We start from the raw sequence: 26,611 nt of genomic DNA on the forward strand, positions 1-26,611 counted from the left end.
AGACGTCGGAGTCGCAGCCCGGCTACCGCCCCGATGGCGACGTTAATAAAATAAATTACTGAGGTATATTATATTATTATCATACAAGTAGGTATCATATTATAGTCTGAAAAGTAACGGTGTATCGGTAATAAACCAGAAAACATACTTTCTATTCGTGACGATCTAGGGATGCATTTTAAAATTTGAACGGAGTGATTAATGTATTGGTTTAACAAAGATTTGTGTTATGTGTCATTAACAATGATTCAATATTCAATTTTGAGAGATTTATTTTTAGTTATATGAAATTGTCAAACTTGTTAGTTTTTTATCCATTTATGTATGATAAAATGTTTGTTTTAGAGTTAAAAGACTGAAAATGTAATACAAGATTCTTTATAAGTTTTTTTACTGGAAAACAAAAAGTTAAGCGTAGAGCTACATAGGTACGTTTTTTATCAGCGATTCAAGTTCAATACAAATTAATATTTATTTATTTTATTGGATATTCTGATATTCAAACGTATAATAATGATTTTTGTTATTTTGTTATCATTCAAAAATATAATTTGTAGGGACTTCAAACTTTTTGTTGCAATTCGTAAATTATAGTTCATTATATATTATAATAAAATCTTCAAAATATTTAGATTAATTTTAAGCTATTTAACCATGAATTAATTCACAACGTGCTGACTATTGTAAATTAATAACTATGATGTATGCTAAATAATATTATAATTTATAATAGTTAATGACACATCGATAAATAAATATAATAATGTGATGTTTTTGTCAAAAACTAGTTCACCATACCGTATTAGGTACTAATAGGAAAATAAATTAATAATTGCATTATCAACATATTATTGTAATAAAATATCCTTAGAAATATGGGCCAGAATCTCAGGTCAGAATCGTTTTTCATTGTATACCTATACAAAGATTTATATTTTAATAAGTAATAAACTGATAACACTAACAAATTACTAAGATAGTAAGATGTAACACTTCGTTACGAATGATCGCTATACACGTATATGGTATATTATAATTGGTGATGTATATTTTATTTATTATCAATTATAATTTTTTTTATTCCAGTTGATCAACATTTACCACTCTAAAACTAAAGAAATATTCCAATTTCTAAGTATTTTTATATGGACAATATTTAAAAAAATAAAATATTACAATATTTTATATCGACTCTGATAAAATCTCAAATTTTATCAATCGATTTTGTAAGTACAATATAATAATATATTATATTATTCGTCGTTTTTCCATTACATTTAATCAGCTCAACACACATCATGTTATAATATAACCCCACGATTCCGTCACTCCTAATACGGCTTACGAATATTTCTGGATTCAGAACAACCCGAAAGTCTATAAATATGTAGCACTCTTTGCACTACATTGTATTTTTATATACGTGCGTGCATGATTATTATTTATTATATTCCGCACGCTCGAGCGCGGTTACAATAAAATGACATTATTATGATGTACAATAAATTCCTATTATATTGTTGTTATTATTACTATTATAAATTATAAATAATTTTTGTTATTATCATCATTATGGATAAATAGCCACTAGGCAATGCTTTAGCCGCAATTGCCAATTAGTCGTGTCTGCTCACTGGGTGGGTTACTGTTCCGAACGGTTCTCGCATCAACAGGCACTCGCAAGAGGTAGGGGGAATACTCACTGTATTGTATTAATATTTTAAATTATTTTAAAGCAATGATAACCATCACGTCATATCCACATAGTAAAACCTCAATAGTCCAATTTACTGTGTTTTTTTATAACCCGAACCGCTCATTGTATCAGCCAATGGTTTTTAGGAAAAAATAGCATTACAATTTACATTGTTTAAAGTAATTCAAATACCACATTTTAGAAAAAATTGAAATTTGTCTTGTTATAATTTGTTATGATTATAATATTTTTAATTTCATATCAAAATTGAAACTGCTTACTTTAGAAAGAATGGCTATGGAACAAACAATGCATCTTATTAATAAATTTGATGATTGGAGAAGTGGACCACACATTTCTATTATCATTTAACTTATAAATTATGGTTGATAAAAGAAACATGAATTTATTTTGTTTGTACAAACAAACATATTTATAAATTCACTAAAAATTATATTTTTTAAAATAGTAAGTTCCATTTATATTTATAATTTAATACATTTTATGCAATTTAAATATATTTGGTACCTATCATTTTTTTACAATTGTTTTAATTTTTAATTAAATTGAAAAATATTAAATAATCCATTATTTGTCCCGTATTTGGAAAGTTTTAACAATACACGGTAAAGAAAAACTAACAATTTCTCAGTCATTATAGAATGTATAGCAAACATTGTAAAGGTAGGTGATACAAATTATAATTTTTTAGAATAATGGTAAATTAATTTAATGCTAAAAAAAGTTTTAATCAAATAGATCTAATAATATGCATATTATAAGTATTTATAACTAATTTAAAAAAATGTTATTTTTACTTATTATGCAATGAAAAAATTGTTTTATTATACTATTTATATACTGTTAAGAACCACTGATAAGTGCTTTAATATAATGTATAATGTATTGTATTGTATATAAAGACTATTTATTATGCAGAATATAATATGTTACCACATAGGCATCTAAAGGAATGTGCTGAATTAACTTTTCGATAGGAATACGGTTACGACTACTTGGTGTAGGTACTGCGTAACAGTGCAACATCGTCTCGGATATGATAAGGACCGTTAAGGTCGATGCACCAAAGAGCTATTTATCATAAAAATTTGGTTTTAAACGATATCTTAAAAACTCCGCGCAAAAATCGTTTTAATTTGTTTTGAACCGTAATGTAGTATAGAATTGACAACGAATTTACGAATCCGTACCATAAGTCGGCACTCATTTTTAACTGAAGAGATGCAATCCGAGTCCGCTGATTAATGCATTAATATGAATAATGATATTGTAACGCAGTAAAATAATTCCGCGTAATATTACAATAATAATATTATTATGTCCTATTTATAATCTATTTGTAGAAGTAAAAGTGCTCAAACAACGATTAGCGTTTCATCCGCTCAGCTCAAAACGACTATGGAAAAAAAAATCGTTTACACAGTCATCTCTGCGGCTTAACCCCAAAGTCACAGTCGCGTCATTATTTATAATATCGCGTTTCAGTTTGTTGTATATTATAAATAACGCGTACCGAACACGCGCGCGCGGTTACGATAAAAACGATATTACACATTCCATACGTGCACACGCATTATAATATATAATAATAAATAATATTATATCCATCTACCTGAGGCATTGTATTATTGTTATTATTATAATACGGGCGCGACGATAGTCAGTGGTGGTGGTGTGACCCTTTTTTAGCCGCAATTAGTCGTGTTTGTTTGCGTTCGTGGTAGGTGGCGGCGGCGCGGCGGTACACAGCACGAGCTCGTCATCGCCGTTTACCGCACCGGCCGGCGGGGCCGTTCTTCGCGGTGTGGCGGGCGGCGGCGGCGGTCTTGTTGGTTTTTTTTGTTTTCCGGATTATTATTGTTATTATTAACGTAATGATGAACGCGGCGGAAAACCGCGACGATTATTATTATTAATGCCGTCATAACAGCTACGACGATAATAATTGGTTATTATTACCAGCTCGTCGCCGTCGTTTGTAATGTTTGTATTTACCTACTTGTTTTATTTTATTTTCGCATCCAACCGCGACCGACCTAACTCTTCCAATCTAATTATTATTATAATATATGTATATATATATTTTTTTTTGGTTCACCACCGCACGTTATTATTGTACAATACGTCGTTCGTATGTTCGTATCATAAACCGACATGGACGTTGGAACGAGTCCGCGTCAACGATCAGTATCGACAAATAATAATGTTATATTAATATTATTATGATTTATGGCGCAATTTGGGGGGGGAGCTAAAACTTGAAAAGACCGTACATAGTTTTCGTTGGTTTTATTTACACGTCTATCTCGTGCATATTATTATTATTGTGTTTCTGTCGTAATTTGGTTGGTGGAACACAATAAGTAATAAGTACATAATAAGTAATAACCATCGGCATTCGTCGGTGAGGAAATAGAAACAAATTCATCTGTGATCGGTGACAGGAGATCCCATCGTACGTCAAAACCATTTCATTCATATTGTCAATCGTCATATTAGATAGGTACTACGCGTATAAAATATAATAAGTGTGTTTATTTCCCGTTCAAAAAGGGGACACTTTCTTAAAAAATATTAAGAATTACCGATACGGCGATACCTATTATTTATTTATATATATTAACGTGCATACTGCATAGGTACAAATGTACAATAGTACAATGTATGATTTAATAAATAACACATAAAATAGTGACATTGAAAAACGCAATTATATAATTTTAAGCAATTTTTAGTTAATTATGAAACGTTTTAACTTATTTTACTTAAGTATTACCATATTTATATTTATATATTTAAAAGTAAATAACATTTGAATTTAAGTCTACTTTTTATAAAATATATTATATTTTATGAGTCTATTAATTTTATACATTATTAATTATAATAATATTTTGGCTAAAAGATATTAACAAAAAAAGTCATGGTGTGATGTATGAAATACCGTAATTACTACCGTGGTATTATTTTGATACCATAACAATTGAATAATGATAGTAGTCAATAGGGCCAGATTTAGGACTAGGCTACCTAGGCTACAGCGGTAGGGGTGCCATAACTTGAGAGGCCGACGCATTACGCGGCCAGCACAACTCTTGATTTTTCATATCGTAATAATACAAATAATATAAAAACAATTTCAAATTACGAAGCTGAAAAATATAAATAGATAAAAATAAATATTTTCAAACGGTTATATAAACATTTCGAAAATAAAATCATTTTAGAAGGAAAAGAAACTATGAAAATATTTACATTTTTCGTAATAATTGACGAACTGGTATTATAAATTAGAATTAGCAGAAATATCAAAAGCTTATACTGAACTTGATAATCTATTTAGTTTTCTTTCAGACTTCATGATATTTATGTGACCAAAAATATTAAAAGAAAGAACTAAAAGATTAGTTGACAAATATTCTAATAACCTAAAAGATGAGTTATAATATGAGGAATGTTTACATTTCAAATCATTTTTAAACATGCTTGAAATAGAAGTCGCATGTTTTTGAAAATGTTAAGAGGAAAAAAATTATTGTAACGTTTCCAAGTTTAGACACTGCTCTGAAATATATTTAACAATTATTGCATCTAATACAACTGGTGAAAGATCGTTTAATATTTTAAAGAGAATAAAAATTACCTAAAGTAATTTCAGGTACAAAAGTATCCAGTTTGGCATAATTTAGTGTAAATTCAGAATTACTAAATCAAGAGAGTGCCATTTATAAACATTGTTAATTATTAATATACATATATATACATATATATATATATATATAATTTAACAGTGTATCGCCTACATTTTTGCTATTTTCATTAATTGACAATAATTGTACCTATATTTATTAGTAATTATTACTCTTGTTTATTGTATCTTTCTCCAAACAATTTCAATGATTAACTTTTTTGATTGACTTTCAATTATATATTTTTATATAAACATAAAAAAATGTAAATAAATTGGGAGGGGGCTCCAGTTCTAATTATTCCAGCTATATTCTAAGAAGTAGAGGTTTTTGTTCTTGATTAGCCTAGGGGCGCCTTTCAGGTAAATCCGGCCCTGGACTAAGCAATGACTCTATATAATGGTTTCAATGTTATAACTAAAACTACGATGTAGAAAAGATATTGTTGTAGAGAAAATTGTCTGTCGTGACTGAAACCATGAACCATAGATAATAAAATGTTTTATAATAAGTTGTTTTAATTATATAAAAATATAAGATAAAAAAACGTAAGTTTATGTGGTACAAAATTGAGATCATTTAAAAAAAAGAGGGGACGTGGATCTCAAAATCTGGGTGAAACTCCCATCCCCCCCCCCCAACATCGGTCTCACTAAATATATTACACATGAGAAGAGGTACGGAAATTAAGTCTGTCGTTGTTTATTAATATTATATCGTACTGAAATCGGAGGCGTGTACAACTTAGAATAATATTATATACGGGGCCGCCTGTTGTCAATGATATTTTACAAAAATAATATTATAATAGGCGTACACAATATTATTATAATGGGCGCAAATGGTCTCGTCGTCGGGGACAGATTTCCAAGCCACAGCGACGATTACACCACACCGCACCGCACGTGTGTCAGTCACACGAGATACCTCTTCAACTTCCCGCGGACCCGCACGTCATGGGCACGCAATCCCATTTTTTTCCTTCGACCGTCTCTGTCTATCAGACCATCTCCTCATCTCTCTCCGGCCGTCCGTCATTCTCCGGTCGTCGACGGGTGCTTATTAGCTTAATAATAATATACGATACAGAAAACAATGACACTCGTCGACGTCGATTATTACACACACGATCGCGGACCACTAATTCGTCGGGAGGTGTACGCGGCGCATCATGATGCCGAGCGCGTGCATTATTATTTATTACGAGACTTCGGAGTGTACAATGTGTGTGCGCGTACATAATAATAATATTATATATTATTACGTCCGATAGCGCGCCCGCTCGCGGTGAAGGAGAAGACCTCCGGTTTATAATTTACTCGGTGTAATACCATTGTGGTGCACCACGTCGTGATCGCGCGGCCATTATCGTGTGTATTTGTTTTTCTGATTTCCGATGACGAGAAGTAACGAAACACGAGATCATTATTATAATAACGATGGCTTTATACGACGGCGACCGCGATAATGACACCTATAACCCACGATCAGTACCTATGTGTGTGTGTTTAACGACGCAACTTAAATGGAAATCGTTCGCCAAGACGGTGTCGCTGCGGTCGAGAGTGTTTGTTTTTGGTCGGAAAACCGTCTTATAAACACGTAGTGTACAACACGGCCATTAGGGGCGATGGTCCGTTCTAGTGCGCACCTACCTATCTGTGTGTATATTATGTATTAATATAATATTATAGCCCATAGGAATAACCGCAATCGGTCGCTGCCTCTGGCCGACATCGCGCCGTGATTATAATAATATTTTAAGTACCAAGTACGTATACGACGGCCGCAGCACGACCGCCGCCGCCGCCGCACGATTATTAATATTTAGCGGAGATGTACAATTTTTTTTTGGGCGTCACGCGCAGACACGACCCGTACGTGGACCGCGGTTGAGACGGACAACGCCCGGCGCTGAAGAAAAGCACGTCACCCTTATTATCATTATTACGTGTGTGTAGTAATGTGTGTATTGCAGGCGGGCGTGCCACGACAAGTTCTCGTATATACGCATATAAATACTGTTATGTATATCTGACCTGTTTCACCTGTACTATAGGTATAGCATGGGCAAGAGCAGGCCGGTAGATGCGTAAATCGTAATTCACGTGTGTCAATATATGTATATTTGAAAGCTGGGCGATAAAGTGCCACGATGATCGGGGCACTACCTAGAACATTTCATGGATTTTAAGCGAAGTCATAGTTTTATGGTCTCCAAAACTTCACGATTTTGAATTATCTACATAATGATGATTTTTATTACAATCGGAAATTCTGAAAATAGGACTATTCAAGTGGATTATCCACTCTTCATCAAAGCTTTTTACCGGTGAGATATTACTTTTAATTTTAACTTAATTTAAAGATTAAACCTTGATTGTGACACTTATTGTGATTATGACTAAGTATATGACATGTGTTTGTTAGTGAGCCATACGAAATAAATAAATAAAACCGATGAGATCGATTCCTTACACTGCTTTCCCTAAGTAATCCCAGAGTTCGCCCTCACCAGATTAGATCGCGTCAAATGTACCTTATTCATTTCAATCCTCCAATACTATATTACTTTCTATCAAACTCTATTTTAACACTTTTATGCGACTCGCAATCGAGGACTCTCGCTTCCCGGTTTAAACATAATTCTTTATTTTTAGTTTTAACTAATTATCTTCATAAGTAATATTATGTAAAAATTAAAAATATATATGAACGCCGATCTGGACGCAGAATTATTCACAACTAGTACAGGGCATGGTTTCAGGTTTGGATGGATTAATTTTATGTTTGAAAAGGCTTAACAGCTTAGTTCCACCAACAACCAATTCATGTACACGCAGATATAGATAATAAACTAGATTGTCAACTAGTGATTTCAGCACTCGCCAAAAAAATGATATATTGGATGTGGCCATGTGGGCTATGGGCTATGGCCCATGTATAGACCACGGACTATGATTAACAGCACTGGAAACGAACAATAGTGCACTGTATAATGAAAAGATCCACATCTGTTACGGAAAGTCAACGAGCGATTGCAGCGACATCTATACCTTCCTACACAGTTCTATTACTTTATAGTGACTACATTTAAGTTACTCGATTTTGTAGCCACGATCGCTCGTTAACTTACCGTAACAGATCTTGATCAAATGATAAAGATTCGTTTCCATTGTTTCCAGTCCTGTTTATCTTAGTCCGTGGCACGGCTATAGATAGTATGGTTGCCCATCGACGTATGATTCTCATACTTGAAAAGTGCCTACTGAAATGAATCTCTATAATCAGTATTAAAGTTAAATTAAACAGCTGGAGACCTAAGCGCTAGCGCTTATATGTCATAGTGGCTATCACGGAACTACAATTTACATTCGAAAGGTAATTGCATTTAGAGTCACTACAACAAATAAGCGCTAGAGCGTAAGTTTCCAGCTGTTTAATACTGATAATGGAGATTCATTTCGGTCATAAATATATAAATATATATAATATATATATGTATATAATATATATATATATGATTTCGGTAGACACTTTTCTAGATTTGTTGGGCAACCATACTATCTTTAATCGTGGTCCGTGGTATCTGATAAATCAAATGTATCATTGTATTATATCTGTATCAGTGTATTATTAACACGATAAAAATTGATAAGATACCATAGCCCTCAACCTATATTATGTTGAAAAACGTGGCGTCATCCGCTTGTCAGTGTATAGTAGTTAGCAATCTAGTTTATTATCTATATTTGTCATAGACCTTTTACTCATAGACCGGCCCTCTTCACGTTTCCGCGGTGTCATGATAGGTGGCGCTTTTCGGTTACTGAGTTACTCTGATACGGTAAAAAAATAATCGTTATAATATTATCTCGTAGTGTTTTTGAGTGTTTTCACACGTTTTTATAATACTGTTATCCAGTTAAGTTATTTTTTAATACACCGAATGCAAGATTTTATGGTAGCACTGATCCATAAATGGGCTGCATCACTGCGCTATATGTTGGCATGTGACTATCAATGTATTTAGTATAGGATGGACCGGTCTATGAGTAAAAGGTCTATGATATTTGTACATAATAATATACATATTATATTAGATGTCTTCGGTAATACTCGACGCATGAAGTAAGCCGCTTAGGACGGGGCCACATTGTGATTTTGTCGATGAAATATTGTATCATCGTTATGGTGACGAAAAGAACAGAAACGGGCTTCGGTGAAGTTCCAGAGTTGTGATGATATAATATTATTATTATTGTACGCTATTATTGATAGGCGTATCGTCGTCGTCGCGTTGTGTATCGACGAATCTAATAATAACAACAACACTGATCGGCGGCGTAACGAGGATTTCCTGCACGCACCGAGTGCCGACAACGTCTGTGTACAATAACAATAATGGTGAAAAAAAAAATAATATAGTAAAACACGGCGCGACGGGCGACGGAGCGCAAACCCTGCGCCGGCGGTGGCGGCAGGTGTGCGACGAAATTATATTATTAAATATAGGAAATGAGTAGCGTCAGTCAGTCAGTCAGTCAGTCAGCGGTGGCGCGTATTGCGCTCGTGTGCGTGTGCTGCACCGAACGACGAACGACAATAATTACATATTTTACGCTTGGCGCGCGCGCGACCGCCCGCCCGTTTTACACCAAACGCACTCACACCACGACACGACGGTGTATATTATTATTATTAAACCGGTGCACAGTCCGCCGCGGTTCATCGGCTCAGCGCGCCGGTTATACGTATAATATACTACCTATATATTATACTCAAATAATGTAAATTATTATTAAAATATATAAAAGACGTACTGTAAAACGACGGCGGCTGCGTGCTTGTCGCACACGCGCGCGCACGGGTTTTTCCCTAATGAACCGTGCCGCGGGTTTTCCGTCCGCCCGGTGGCCCGTTAAAGTTAGTTAGTACGGGTACACCACGTCATCGTGGGTGGACAGGCTGCCGGGGTAGGTGGTAATTACTTCCGCCTCCGCCGCCGGTGGGAATACACGCGTATAATAATATATATTATGTAGGTATGTATATAATATAGGTACCACTACACGGGTATGTCGATCGCGATCCGGTTGGTTTGCTATTCGATTTCGATCGGATCGTCGGATATCTCCGCCGACAGTCGGTGCGGCAGTCGTCTCGTGGTGATAAACAATATTGTAATCGTGTCCAACGACGCGGCTGTTGTAGTGCTGTAGGTACACACTGCACTGTACATCTTTTGATCTTTCCCAACGACAGTCTGCGGTTACGATACATATTAATATAGACTTTGTTCGTATACCGATTATTAGCGATTATCGGTTGTCACCCGGCCGCGCGCGTCTATGGCCTGTTTGGTCGAAGTTAAAACGGAATTGTGGTCTCGGCATAGGCTGCAGAGATTTGTAAGAATTGTGTAGGGGCGGAGGTTGGTATTTTACAGTGCAAAGTGTTCCGCAGGGGCTTTACACCCCCAAATGCATAAAACAGAGGTACCTATGTAGCCATTAACTTAACTACTCTGTCTCCGTGGTTATCATGATTCATGATGTCCATCGTGGAAAATTATACAGTCGTTGAATGAAAATCGAATGATTGTGCATATTATTCAAAACATGAAGCAATTATTAAAATAATGTATTTGATAATCTTTACATACTATTACAATTACACTAACTCAAAGAGCAAAATATTTCGATCCACAATGATATTATATATTTGATCTAAGATCCCTAGCAGTTTCGTGTATGAACGTAAAACCATTAATTCTTAGATCGAGATTATTATATTTAATTATGTATTTGTGGAGTTTCCGAGATACAACGAGGTGCTCAATAGCTTCTTACTGGAAGGTAAGAATATAGAAGAGAAACGTTAATTTGGAAGACAAAGAACACGTTATATAAGTCAAATAATCAAAGGTACAAGAGTCCGACTTATATACGAGTTGTATTGCTATGTTTATGAAAACTAAAAAAAAAATGCTTTATCATTCACAAAAATATTTGTTTAGCCAGTGAGTTCTCTATTTACTGAAATTTCTATTTCAAACTAAAGCCTAGCTTACTAGTGATACCATGCATAAATTGTAGAACATTATACCCAGTGGCGAATATAGGGAGGGGGTTAGACCGTTAGGGATTCAATCCTAACGTAAATCCAAGTAAAAGTCCGTGTAAGTATAATTTTATTATTATTAATAATGTTGGAGATTCCGACTCAGGATTTTTATAACCCCCCCTCCTAATTATATTATCTTATATACACAACATGATTACCTACTTATATTGTTAAATAAATAATATTGCATCCACATGGTTGTAACTTTGTGGGTTTAATTAAATTAAATATGGTATTTACTATTGTATCATATGACATTTTTGATAATGAAACAATAGATGATAAAAAAACGGCGGTACCACGCTAATCGAATAGCTTGATTTTAGTACAGGTACCGAGCTCAGTTATAGAATGCCAATATTTACAGAATAACTAGAGAAAAAAGCCTGTTCGTTTTATATTTTGACCTCGAAACGACGATAAAAATCCTTGGTATGAACCGCATAGGATAGTGCGGGATAGTGCGTTATTTTTTAAAATGTATAACATTATAAATTTCAATATGTTATAATTTTGATTAATTGTAAACTTCTTCCTGATCAGTCATTATATAAGTTTTTAAAACAAATCTTTGGACCCCGGTTGATTTTAACCGTCAAAAATATACAATAGTGACTCTTGGCGTCGACCTAAGTTTATATGCTCGGTGCCACAGTTGGTGTATAATAATAATGGCAAATATGCACGTGATTAAATCGGCCTCGTTGGACACATTCGAATGTATACACTTTCGTTCATTTCCAATAATTTGGTTATTACTTGGTTATTTACTTATTGCTTATTAAAAAAAACCGTACCGCAGTCAGCTGTCCGCGCAAGCCACAACTATTCTCGTGTTCTTCAATTTACAGTCGCTGTCGGATAACTTGACGGGACGACGGCGCAAACACGCAAAACCAGTGGTTCTCACTTCTCCGTATTATTTTGTTGTTATTAACAAAATATGTTGGTAAAAATATTAATACTTAAAACTGATATTATTATTATATTATCGTTAATTTAAAACCGAAAAACGCCGCAGACGTTGCGAAGTTAACTGTAAGCGTTTACGTAGTAAAAATGCGTCCGACGACTGCGTTTCGTCATGTACTCTTGTATACTTATGGGGTGTTCGTTTTTTATTTCACCGTTATCGTCACCGAGGAGCACAATAATTATAATACAACTCATGACGCGGGTTTTTCGGTATTGTCGACGGTCGTCGGCGAGTGGCGACCGGCTTGTAAGTAATAGCGGCATTCGTAGACTGATAAGGGCGGCGGCGACGGTGCGACCAGTTTTTTTAAAGTTTTTTATCGTACGGGACGGCCAAGATTGTCGCCGCCGGAGTTGTGGTACGGTCAACAAGAGTGTGCGTGCGTATGGTACACTGTGGTAATGGATAAACTGGTTTCGCCGCCGAGAGCATTTACTATAATATTAATATAATAATAATAATACATGTAGTAGTAGTAGTAGTAGTAGTAGTAGTAGAATTATTATTATTATTATTATTATTAGTAGTAGTAGTAGTAGTAGTAGTGATAGCAGTACAAGACTTATACACACTAATACACTATAAAGTCTATCGTACTATACTATATAATATGCGTCGCGACTATAATATTATACGTATCACATTCGTATCGATTAATTGCCCGGGTCGTCTTATGCGTTAACATCATTACACGCATTAAAACATACATTAATTTATATTTTTCGGGGTCGTCCTCGTCGTCGAATTACACGTACGGACATTAGTGAGATTACTTATACACAAGCTCGCAGACACGAGCGCGCGCGCGTTAATAGATTAAATTTTTTCGGGTCGTCGCCGTCGCTGTCGTCGTCCGTAGTATACGCGACCGCCGCTGTCTCGGTCTCTCTTGCGAGTACGGTATTTTTGTACATATTATTAATAATATTATTATACTTATATATACCTTATGTTTTTTTTCTCTCCTCGTGTGATATATAATTATTATATTCATCGTGCGCGTCTGTTTATAATATATAATATTATATATATATATATAGTCATATAGAATTATAATGATAATAATATGTGAGTCCTGTGTGCTATTAGGTTCGCGACCGCACGCCCAAAACGTTAGTCGTCGTCGTCGTCTTTGTTGTACATAATATTATTATACATTTTTAGTATACGGACTGCGATACGAATGACGCTTTCGTCTGACGTGTGGAAATAGTAATAATAATAATGGAAAATTTTAAATGTAAATCCGCCGGTCGACGAGTAAGACGACTGCACGAATATTATACTTTTATGCGGACGTACAAACATAATATTAAGCCGGCGACGAAAATCGAAATTATTTTCGAATATTACGCACATTATTTATTTCGTCGTCTACTTCGTGTGTTACACACGTCTTATACTTTACAATAATATGTGTGTGTCGTTCACTCGGGTCGTATGCCATTTCAATCCGTATGTATAAAGCAGAGCGTTTGTGTATAAAATATATATAGACGGTACGCTAATAGGCTATTCCATATTATTATTATATATATGATATATCACAATACTCCGTAATCGTTACATACAAATACAGGGTATAACAGAAACTACTACTTAACAATAATTAATGCTAATTTACTAATTATATAAAATCTTTTGTTGTAATAAATATTATTGCATTTGTTTTTTAATACAATTAATTATTAATAGTCAAACAGGGACTTTCAAATTTACTATAAATTATTTAGTGGATATTTATTTCTGAAAATGTTGATAAATCTAATCCAAAATACGAGCGAGTAGCTATTAAAATGTTTAAATTGTGGATATTAGTCATTAAAAATGGGTTTACAATAGTATAAAATATATGTAATATCGAATCTAGAGTATTTATTACACGCGAACCATTTTTATACAATTTATTACATAATATAAGCAAAGGTTAACTAGTTAAAATATTAAAGTTAAGTTAAAAAGTTAATTTTTTTTTAACTTTTTGACTTAACTAATTAGTTTATTTTCTAATCAACTAATGAACTTAACGAGTCTAATTTACAGTTGAATTAATTTAGCTTTTCTCAGTTGATATTAAAATAATCGATCGAGTTGAAAACATTTTGAAATTATTCGTTTATACGTACATATTACTATATCAGTATAAAATAAAAATAATCCAATAAAAAAATACAAACATTTTCTTGATAACATAATTTTGTGTATATTAATATATTTTATTAAGTTGTAAAATTATGTATTATGCGAGTTTCAATTATAAATGTTTTGAATAAAATTAATAATTTTAAATTACAAATTGACAATTGTTATGTTTTGTTTAATTTTGATTTTGATATGTCAAGAAAAATTTCTAAACAATTATCCGTTAAATAATTTTCAGTAAACAAAGGGGGGTCCTCATTTGAAGAATAGAAGTTTATATCACCACACACTTTAAGTACAAAAATCCTAAGATTTTAAAAATATGGTAACTTAAAGTAAATTTGAAAATTTAAAGAATCAAAATTTTAATAAATTCATTATTAAATTACTAAAAAGGAAGTGAGCTTGGTTTATGTATTTATTTAATTTTGTTAAAATATGCAATACAAATATAATAAAAAAGGTAGGCAAGTGGATGTCGCTCTGCTGTACAGTAGATTACAAGTGGGTCACTGTATAATGGATGGTATTAAATTTGAATTCAATGATATAATATTGTATAAGAAAAACGATTCTGAGCGGAAACGGTATGTCAGTCTAGGTATAAGACATAATATTATATATGGTATTAAAAAAAAATCGACCTATAATAGGTACCTATAATAAATTCCAAATTAATCATATCACAATATCCATTAGCCATTAGGTACTTATAACGCGTTATACATCAACAACAAACCGTGATACTATAATAGATATATAATAGTATACTTAAGAAGTTTCAAGTATACCCACGAAATATATTATAACAACAAAATAACTAAAATAGTTATTCCAGGTTTTTAATATGTAATTTCGTCCAAATTCGAACTTAAAATGACTATAAAAATAAATTGTGTAAATATATTTTTTAGATTTTTTGGTAACAGAATGGTAACTTACGTGGTAACTTACGTGGAATCTTGTTCTACATTTTCAATTATTAGATACAAAAGTTGAACATTTTATAAATTTTTAACTACAAAATAATTATTCAATTTTAAATTTGATAAATTTTGCCAAAATTCGATCTTTAAATGCTTATAAAAAAAATTGTGCATATGTATTTTTAATATTTTTCAACTGCTATTGTAACAATATATCAGGAGCCCTGTATTAATTTTTTACACTTTTTGGCCCAATAGATAAAACTTTATTGATATTTATAGAAAAAAAACTAAAAAAATTGAAAACTGACCATGTCTGTACACAGCTCAAAAAGAGTCAAATTATTTTCAAAATTTTATCGTATATAGAAAATGCTAATATAAACATTCAGTGAAATTTTCAAATACCTACAGTCATTCGTTTTTTAATTACAATAAAATAAGAAAATCGTCACATGAGACATCGAGGGAATATCAAATGTTGTAAAAATATGAATTTCAAACACTCATAAAAATTTAATTTGACTTGCTTGTAGACATTTTTTTTTTGAAAAAGGTAGAAAAACTTATGAGAAATCTTGTATTACATTTTCAAATCTTAGATTTAAAAAGAATATTTTTGATGAATTTCTAACTCAAAATAATTTGCAAATTTTTTTCATCTGCCTTTGAAACAATATAATTGGAACCTTCTATTAAATTTTCAAGCTTTTTTAACCAACAAATAAAATTTTATTGATATTTATATAAAAAAAAAATATAAACAACAGAAACTACAAATGTCTGTAAACAGCTCAAAATAAGTCAAAATATTTGGAAAATATTATGGTGTATAGAAAATGATAATATAAACACCCAGTCAAAATTTTATGTACCTATGGTCATTTGTTTTAGAGTTGCACTAAAAACCAAAATCGATTTTCTCGAAAACAGATTTTGCGTAAAAATTCCCGTTTTTCCTTAATTTTTCTTTTGTTTTTCACGTCGATTTTGAAAACTACTGGGAAATTTTTACTTTTGACGAAAATCCAAGTACTTTTGCTGTCCTAAAAGGTGATGACAGACACAAAAAAAAATAAAAAAATCGTTTCACTCAGAATCTAATATATAGCGAATTTACCAATAGTTTCCAAACTATCATTAAATGAAAGAGAAGTATCTTATAATTTTAAAATAGATTGAATAAAGTTACTTTTAATTTGAGCTAAATCATTTTTGTTAATTTTACTTTTTAATAAATCCTAGTATATAAAATGCATTATATCTACCATTTTACAATTTTTTTCGTCAAAGATTATATTACTGATTTTATAGAACCGAAATAAGGAATATTTGATCCGCTAAATAATAACAATTTATTAAAAGCTAATAAAACTTGACACGATGCTGTTTTTATAGCTTCTACAGTCTACACGCTACTTTTGTTTAAAATTAAAAATTAAAATATTTATCTAAAATCATACACTTTTCATGTTTATAGTTAAAACATGCAATAATAATGTAGATACTTAAAATAATATGAAGAATTCTTCATTAACATAGAACTAAATTTGTAAAGGAACAAAAAAAACATATTAATATAATATATAAATCTCAGTCCCATATACTTATGCCTAATACATTTGGCCAATTTTTAAAACTGGTAAATATATAAATATTAAATCTAACGTGGCAATACAGTTAATAATAAATGTATTATTAAACAATTATTGTATGATTTATCATTGTTTATTAAACTAATTTCAAACCTCTACATAAAACATTTTTTTTTTAAAATTTAATTAATCAACGGTTTCAACATACTAAATGTTTTTACTTTATTTCGAATCATTTTCGTACCTAATGGTTCTAATTATTAGTAACTAATAGGTATAATATTATTCTTTAACATACAGTCATACAGAGTATATATAACAAAATTAACACTAAATATGCGACTATATATGAGCGTTAAAACGTATGAATAATAATGTCCAATTTAAGTAGTTCTACTATGTAATAAAATTATTAGCTCTGCCTACATCCAAAGTGTTGATAATTATTAAATTAATATTTTTTAATGCACATAATTTTTCTGGCACTATCAATAATTAATTCAAACTTCAGAATAATACAATCTTCAGTAGTCAAAAATGTGATAAATTCCTATGATAATTGATTGATGGGTTAATTGGACGCCAAACCCCAATTTGCAGTCATTAAAGAGCTTTTTAGTTTTTATATGCGCCTTGTGTATAAAATATAATATTGAACAAATTGTACAGTACAATATTTTAACTGTTGCCTAGCGATTCTCTTAATTCTTGTTGTTGGAGGCTGGAGCCATCCCTGGCTGAATCGTATTTTACGATGGCGATATTAACGAAAATAATATCATAATATATTATTATGATATTATTATTATTATTGGTGTTTTAGTTACAGTGAATTTATCGCCGTCACCGTGATGGAATTCGGCGGCGGTCGACCACCCCAGATAACTAGGCGTCCGCCACCACGACGACCACGAATGCGAGACTGTCGTATAATTTATAATATTATACATATGTAATATGTGCACAAAAGTATATACAATATATACGTGTAATAGTAATTAAGATAACAAACGCTCGTATGAGCAGTATTGGTCTGTTGACCGACGTCGCTCCGGTACGTCATCGATGTCATATATTATATAGTGGCGGAGAACAGTCGATTAGGTATGCAATATCGTTGAATATTTTGGTGTTTTTGTTCCGTATTCACAAAATCGTGTCGGTGTTTCATAATACACACATAAAAAAATATACAGCGGTTATAATGTATAAAACCTACTTATATGTATATTATACTATATTATATTACATTAACTCGATTATTATATTGAATGTGTACAGTAATACAGTTTTAACTGTTATGTATTTAAGTGTGATAATATTCATATAAGTGTAGCATACTGATACTACCTGCATACTGTAGTTAATAGTTAGTACTTATTAGACTATATTATATTGTATGGCTATTATAATAACACATTAATTACGTACATAAAACATAGCATATAGGTACAGTGTACACGGTGCTAAATGATAGTCATTAGTTCGAATAATATGACACCAATAAAAAATTGACAAAACGTCATTTCCCTATATTTAATATTTGTTATTAATAAATCACATTTGATTAAAACTCGTATTTTATGTACAAATAAGGTGCCTAGTAATATTATAATATTAGTATTTAGTAATATTAGTCCCACATTTTTGATATTATCTCCAAAATTCCTAAAAACGCTATTTTAAAACATAGTAATTAAAAATAGTCAAGTTTAAATTTTTGGAGAAGTTAAAATCAAAAAATCAAAAATTTGAAAAAGTTGATTTCAAGTAGACTTGAAGAAAAATACAAATCTGTTTTTAGAATTCTTGTCGTTTCATTAGATCAATTTGTATTTTTGGCAAAGAACATGTCTAAAATCCGTGTGTGTTAGTCAAATACAAAAAATCAACGGATGGTATAGACGTCCTTATAGACGTACGCGTAAAAAACAAATCACGCTGCGCTGCTCCATAGACCTTAATATACTAATTATAGACGGAGCATGGGTTTAGTTCCAGGTTGGGCAATCGGTTTTGGAGTTTTAACAATTATTGTATGATAATGGACTAATGAATAATACATAACAATTATATTGTTTCCGAATGAATAATACATTTATTTATTGAATATATTATATTTTATTATTTATTAATTATTATGGTAATTATGCTTTTTTAATTTTGTGTTTTAATAATATATTGTATACATATCAAATAAACAAATTTTATGTGGTCAGAAATGACAACAATGCTATGATGATGGCCGTGACTGCTCCACTCAACCCCTCCAACCAGTAATGCTCCGTTTATGAGTATAAGGTCTATGCGCTGTTCTCGACAAAAAAATCGAAAATATCCCATGACTTGCTATGCAACTCAACCTAAATTTGGTCACAGGGTAACCACCGTATAACCTCTATTATCATTTTTCGGACAAGTGCTTATCACTCTTGTGGTCCAGTGAGACGTTCATGTTAACTGGACCCGTCAAAATGTAGTGTAGAAACACATACCAACCTCCAAAAACTTTAACAACTCAGGTCTCAGAAAGTATACCCACACCAATATTTAGATGGAACAAAATTTAATAAAAATATCATCTACTTCATAATTTACACTATAAAAGGGGGGTTTTCATTGGAAAAAAAGTAGAACACGGTTCAGCTGCATAGTATAGGTTTCTATTGTACCTACCTATACCTTGTCATTGTACTCGCTGTAATGGATTGGTTTAATTTAAATTAAATGTTTAACTGTAATACGAAAAATCTTATGAAAGCGAAACGTGGTCAGAACAAAAGGTGATGCAGAGAAGCTATTTTAATGATCTTTGAAAAAAAAAGTACTCCACCGTATCTATATGACCCTATATTGTTGAAAACGGAGAATATTGACTTATTGAAGAAGAACAAATGAGGAAGTCAGTTATTTCAAAAACCCAACATAAATATAATTTATCAGTAACAAACGAGTAGAATGAGCAGCTCATTCATGGAGAGATAATGGTATATTGTTATTAGTAAATAAGTACTGATATACCACAAAAGTCTTGCAGTTTTGCAAATTTTTATCTCGGAAAACATTTAAAGTTGGTTAAATTAAATTATTTATAACAAATATATTATAATGTATAATACAGAAGTATTATTGTGCGGTTATCGATGTTCGTGGAAATGATGAATCGAAAACAAGATTAGAAATAATATTAAAAACTATAAAAAAAATCGTTCACACAAACTTGCGTGGAAAAATATGCACCATATAATTTTTTTACATTGGTTTGGACTAACGATTTTCTTCTATGATTCTGTGTCCCAGTTAGCAGGTACGGAATATTAATTGTTTTTTCCCCAAATCGACACAGGCGTTTATGTGTATTGTGAGAGCACTGATCAAAATAACATACTAAGTAGTTACTAACAAAGTCGCCAGTCGCCACTGATACGATTTATTTATAAACAGCAATATATTTAATTTATGTCCGTAATATTCGTAGACTTTAGCCTTATGTGATAAATAATTGATTGGCTTTTGATAGATATGAACTATATTGAGTTTTTAGAGTTCGAAAAATAAATTGTTCTCGTATTTGAAAACAAGTACCTATTATAGGTATTAATAAACGGGAAGTGTTATGTACAACAAATCTAAAAACTGCTATCTCCAACCACACCAAGATTAAAAGCTTTAAGTATCGTGTATGACGTAGGAACACCTATAATAGCTAATATACTAGATATACATATATACCTATTACCTATACACAGAACCATGGCAGTATGACACTGATATGCGTATGTGATTTTAGCAAATGCCAAACTATGAAGTATAAGTTACGACTAGTAACAATAAAGGTGTCAAGAAAGATTAGGTGACATGGAATTCTAACTTTTTCAAATCGATCGAGTATGCCCCAATTATGTACATAAAAAAAAAAAAAAACAAAAATTATTAATAATTTTGCAGAAAAAAGGCACGCAAACAAAATGTTTTCCAGTTATTTAGATTGTATTTACGTACATAATTTTATTTTATTTAATAAGTACTTCAGATTTTAATGAAAATATCGATAGATACATTTGATCAAGATAAATTTGCATATAACTTTATTATTTTAAAAATAAATACTTATTAGTTATTTACAATTCTGATATAATTTAATGGTAAAGGTGTCATTGCACAAGGGTCAAGGACCCATATTTGATATGAACTGTTGAATCACTGAGCTGTGCTCCGACGAAATGACTGGTACACCTAATGCTGGCAGTATTAACTACCGATATTTTAAAATACTAGTAGGTATACGACGAATCGGTAATTACCGTTGTTACCAAAAATACAGTATACTTATACTATACTATACCTATATCTACTTCTATTATTTATTATTTTTATGTAAACGTATAATAACGTTATATAATAATATAGCCTTATCCTATGTTGGAAACACTAATAAATTTTCCAAGGTATGGTATTTTCGAAAATTACCTAGATACCATATTTTTGCGTTGGGATACAACTCATTTGTATCCCTTATATTGCACGTAACTGTATATATTGAGTATTAACTAATAATGTATTATATTATTGTATCGAATACAGGTGCAGGCGTTTAAGTCTTCTTTTTCAATAATTATCTCTAATATAATATTATGTGTAATATGCTATAAGTGTCTTATTATATTGTATGATATTATATGATTGTGCTCTTGTGTATTCAACTAATTCAACTTTATTAGGGGCAACTCGGCCGCTCGAGTAAGCTAAATAATGGCTCTCATCCCCATTAAGCTGAAACTCTGACAGTTGTCATAAACATAAACTATGTATTATAAATTATTACCAACTGGACTACAACCATAAAATGCTAACTACATAATATTATAGGTATAAATACAACATACACTAACTAATACCTACAACTAACATCAATATTATGAAATGTTCACAAACCAATACATCATACGTCAATACGTCATTACTCGCGGTATTTTATATTTTACTATGATAAATTAATAATTATTAATTGTTATTATTAATAAAGGGATTAAATACTAATGCTTTATTTTATATTTATCTTGCCTTCTTTACATTATATTGTGAAAAAATTCAACAGGTACGCTATAATTTGAATTTTAATAAATATTTACCAATTTTACCGTAAATTTGGTAAATTTACACGGTAAATTACCAAAAAATTTTTTTACGTAAAATCCACATCACTAGTTTATACCCTTTTGATAAAATATTACAAATGTATTGAATTAAAACGCATCTTCCGTATAGATAGTGCAGTAGTTATCATTGTAAATCGTACGAGGCGCCGCGGCGATAGGTTTTATAGTTGTATCGTCATAATATATTAATTTATTGTTCTCTGTAGTCTTTATTATAGTGTCATAGGACATAGCATAATATAGATACTGCAGAATACAGATTTACAGCAATCCGTATAACAATAAAACGAAATAATATTCACTTATTTTTGTTAGAAATGTATATTTAATACATTAACCATAAATTTTTTAAAACTTGCATTTTTTCGAACAACCAGGATAAAAAAAAATGTAAACAAAGAAGCATAATAATATTATGTAAATACAATTTAGACAATACTTATACCACGATACTAAATATTAAAATATATTACTATAGGTACCTACTGACAAAGTACAAACTATGAATCAACCACATTTTTGGAAATAGTATAAATAATTTTTGTTGTCAATATGCAACGTACCTATTCGTAAATTTCTGTTTGCAGCTGCAGATGTTTTATTCTTTTAGGGTTTTCAATAATAAATGTATGTAAGATTTTTTATTTACCTCTCCGATCAATCTCTCGTGCTCTTGTCGTCGTAGCAGCAGCAGAAATTGCTGTTGCTGCCATATCACTACTTACGTTTTATATACATACAAGAGATATGACCATTATATTTTATGCGAATTTTTTTCTTACATAGCTAAATAATAAAACCACCGCGTTAGGTTCACTTTACGTATTAACTATGTACAATTTAGGTACATGATTTATCTATACAATATTATATTATATGTTTAGGTGTCATCAGAGCTGGCCTTACGGTGGAGCGAGGTCAGGAGAATTTTTTTTAGGCGATAATAATAATAATAACATTACAATACAATTTTTTAATTCGCTAGGCCCAAAATATAAATATAGGGCCCCGCTGGCCCTTTCTTGAAGCCAGCCTCTGGCTGTCATAATTGTTGCATTCGCAAACCTTGAATCATGATATTAATATACCCCTTAAATTAAATTATCTAATAATACGTAAGTATCATTGTTTTCAAAGTATGCAAGTTTATCGGGATTTTTGTAGATAATGGTTCCACCTATATTTGCATAATTGCATCCCACGGAATGATGTGAAATGACGCAGATCCATGGTTCACGGGTAAACGAATTTGAATGACTAATGAAAACCCATTTGCATACTCTAGTCAGATTACATTAATAATAATAATATAATTTTTATTAGGTATTATAATATAAATATTGGTGATCTAAAATACAATGTTATTTGCAATTGACACTAATCGTTATATTAGTATAATCAGTGGCGCCGAAAGCATATTTTTTATGGGGCGGTTCGCCCCAGTGTTTGCTTTGTGATAATTGAATTTACCTTATAATCACGTGGGTGGTGGGTGGTGGTGGTAACTAATTTTTATACTTTGCCCCACCAAATGAAAAACAAGTCGGTGCCACTGAGTATAATGTAAACTATAATATACCAACTGTTAAAAGCATATTATATAATATTATCAGTTTACAATTTTACGTATGCGTATGTTTATGACGACACGTGTGCATGTGTTCTCTCCGTCTTACACATGAACAACATGGAAAACACTGTATTGCGCGGGACAATTTTACTCCCTCTGTATTTATAGAAGAATTACTAAAATAAATTCCCCGATTCACGGGGAAGAATTTTATCTGTGTCGTAGTGTTTCTATTATTTGGATAACATAAATAGTATTTATTAAGTATTAAATAGTATATACCTAGTATTAAATACATTTAAAATAATCGGTTTGAGAGCATCAGATGTTGTTTTTTTCATTTAATTATACGGGTTTAATTATTTAAAATGATTTGTTAGTGCTATAAAAAAAATTTAAAGCACTACAACACAGATAAAGCTCTTTCCTATGCGTTGTAGAATTTTGGTAGTTTTATTATAAATACAGAGGGATTACAATTGTACCGCGTAAAACAGTTTTTTTCCATGTTCTATTTTTTAAGACGGAGACAACACATGTGGGTGTGACGTCCCCATAACATAATTTGGCATTAAGGTAGGTAATACAACCAGAGCCCCCACAAGGGGGGGACTGTTGGACCTGGAGTACAGGAGCCTGGCTATTTTAGGGGCCTATTGAAATGGATTTGTAATTTTTGAAATTATGAAACTCTGATAGGAATATGTCTTATTTTATGATATAAATGAACATTGTAATATAATAAGTAAAAATCGTGTATGGGACACTCTCATCGCTTGTAATGGGTTATATTTTAGTGGAAAATTTGTATAGGGCCCACAGAAACATTGCCTGAAAAGGGGCCTAAAATTTGATGTGGGGGGGCCTGAGTACAACATAGATTTATTAATATTATATTTGTATAGGTACACTCACCGTGATCGCCTCGGTCGTCGTCGTCGTCACCGCTGCCGTCTACGTCCCGGTCGCGACGGTTGCGAACGGTATCCTCGCCGACCAGACTCCGGATGGAAAACACCGACTTGGCCGGTCTGCCGCCACCGCTCCGCCGGCGACCATGGTTGCCGCCGTCGTTGGAGTCGCCTCCGCCGCCGGAACTGGCCCGCGTGCTCAAATCCATGACTACGGCGACGCAATGGTTACGGGTCTCCGAAGCAATCATCGCGTTGACGGTGCAAGTGGTGCGGGCCCGGACGGTGCCGATGACATTTATCGCGGGCGTGATGCCGACACGAAAAAACCGCACGCGAGTGTACACGAAAACGGATTTTGATATTTTTATTATTATACAATATATAGCTGAAAGTCGTGGACTGCAGAGACAACTTTTTCTCTCCGGTGTTTCCGGGCGGCTGGGACCAAGACCGTCGATAAAAATATTTTTTAATACAATCGGACTGATGTAGGATCGATTGACTCGTACGTGAACGAACTGTTTTATTAACGTAATAATTAAATAACAATATAGTTAGAGTACGAACGTATGATAATAATTATATAAAATAACGCGATGTATTGTCACAATATCACTGTACGTCGCAAGTGAGATACGCACGCACTACCGCCGCCGTTGCTGCCGCTGTACTGCGCGTGCAGACACTGTTCACGAACGCGTTATAATAATAGTAATAATTAGTATACACAACCACAGAAACCTGCTGCCGCCGGAGTAGGTATACAATTAATGGTACATGGTCACAACATGGTAGTTGCGCTGTTACATGGTTGTAGGCGGTAGTGGTGGTAACGTTGTCGTCGGCGGCAGTGGCGGTAACCATGGTGTCTGTCTGAAGGAGGAGCGACGCCAACCGACCAATCGTTGGCAACCTCAGGATTCCTCCTATATAATAAATATTAATAATACCATAATATACACGGATCTGCAGCTGCAGCAACCTGGTTGTTATTCGCCTATAGTTTCAGTAGGCTAGTAACATATTAATTCATCGGGGTCGGAGTAGTGATGACAGAGGAGGCAACTGAGGTTAAAGCCCCAGATATAATGCTAGTGGGGCAAAAGTATAATTTTGACGACCCGTCTAAAATTAAAACTTTTACACCAGATATTTTTTGGACACCAATAATGTTTTATGGCGCATTATCTCGATAGACGTTCAACAAGGTGTAAACAACTTGGTTAAACTATTAAACATACTATTGTAGAAATAATCACAAAAACTCATTGCAAGAACTTACTAATTATTGTTTTTGTCACGCCTGCATAAACATTTTAGTTTTTGATGACGAACGAATGTTGTTTTCGTAGAATAGCCTGGACGCCTGGTTGGTGCATAGATCCCTGCATTACCTTTACCGTGATTGATGTACGCAGATGCGTGACAAAAAATAGTATGTGTGGCTCATGCGGGAAGGCGAAATTGTCTGAAATGCGGAAATGCAAAATGTAGCATAGCATGTTTATTTAAGTACTTTATTTTTAATGTAACTACAACTTACAAATTAAGAAATAATATTTCATTACTGTAATTATCTTTGTAATTTTCTTGGTGATTATATTATATTTTATAGTTGATTCTGTATCTGTTATACCTATATAACTTAAAACGAAACAAGTATCTAGACAATTTCCTTAATTTGTTCGCTTCATATTAAGTTTATGTAGGTACAACTATTAATAGGTAGGTATAAAGTATTAAGTAATATGTTTTTTTCAATGGAAATATTATTCAGTTATTTTGTATCTATATGTT

At 32.2% G+C, this 26,611-nt stretch overlaps 1 protein-coding gene across 1 annotated transcript in view; it reads right to left on the reverse strand.

Annotated features, from left to right (window-relative positions):
- Window positions 1-25,547, reverse strand: part of LOC100571445 (homeobox protein B-H1-like) — a 77,376-nt gene extending 51,829 nt beyond the window's left edge. Inside the window, exon 1 of the mRNA XM_029485957.1 lies at window positions 24,816-25,547. Within this exon, the coding sequence (XP_029341817.1) occupies window positions 24,816-25,062 (247 nt within the window). The 5' untranslated portion in view covers window positions 25,063-25,547. The remainder of the gene's footprint in view (window positions 1-24,815) is intronic.
- Window positions 25,548-26,611: the final 1,064 nt, after the last annotated feature.

The sequence above is a fragment of the Acyrthosiphon pisum genome, chromosome X (genome assembly GCF_005508785.2).
Source record: "Acyrthosiphon pisum isolate AL4f chromosome X, pea_aphid_22Mar2018_4r6ur, whole genome shotgun sequence".
Classification (NCBI taxonomy): Eukaryota; Metazoa; Arthropoda; class Insecta; order Hemiptera; family Aphididae; genus Acyrthosiphon; species Acyrthosiphon pisum.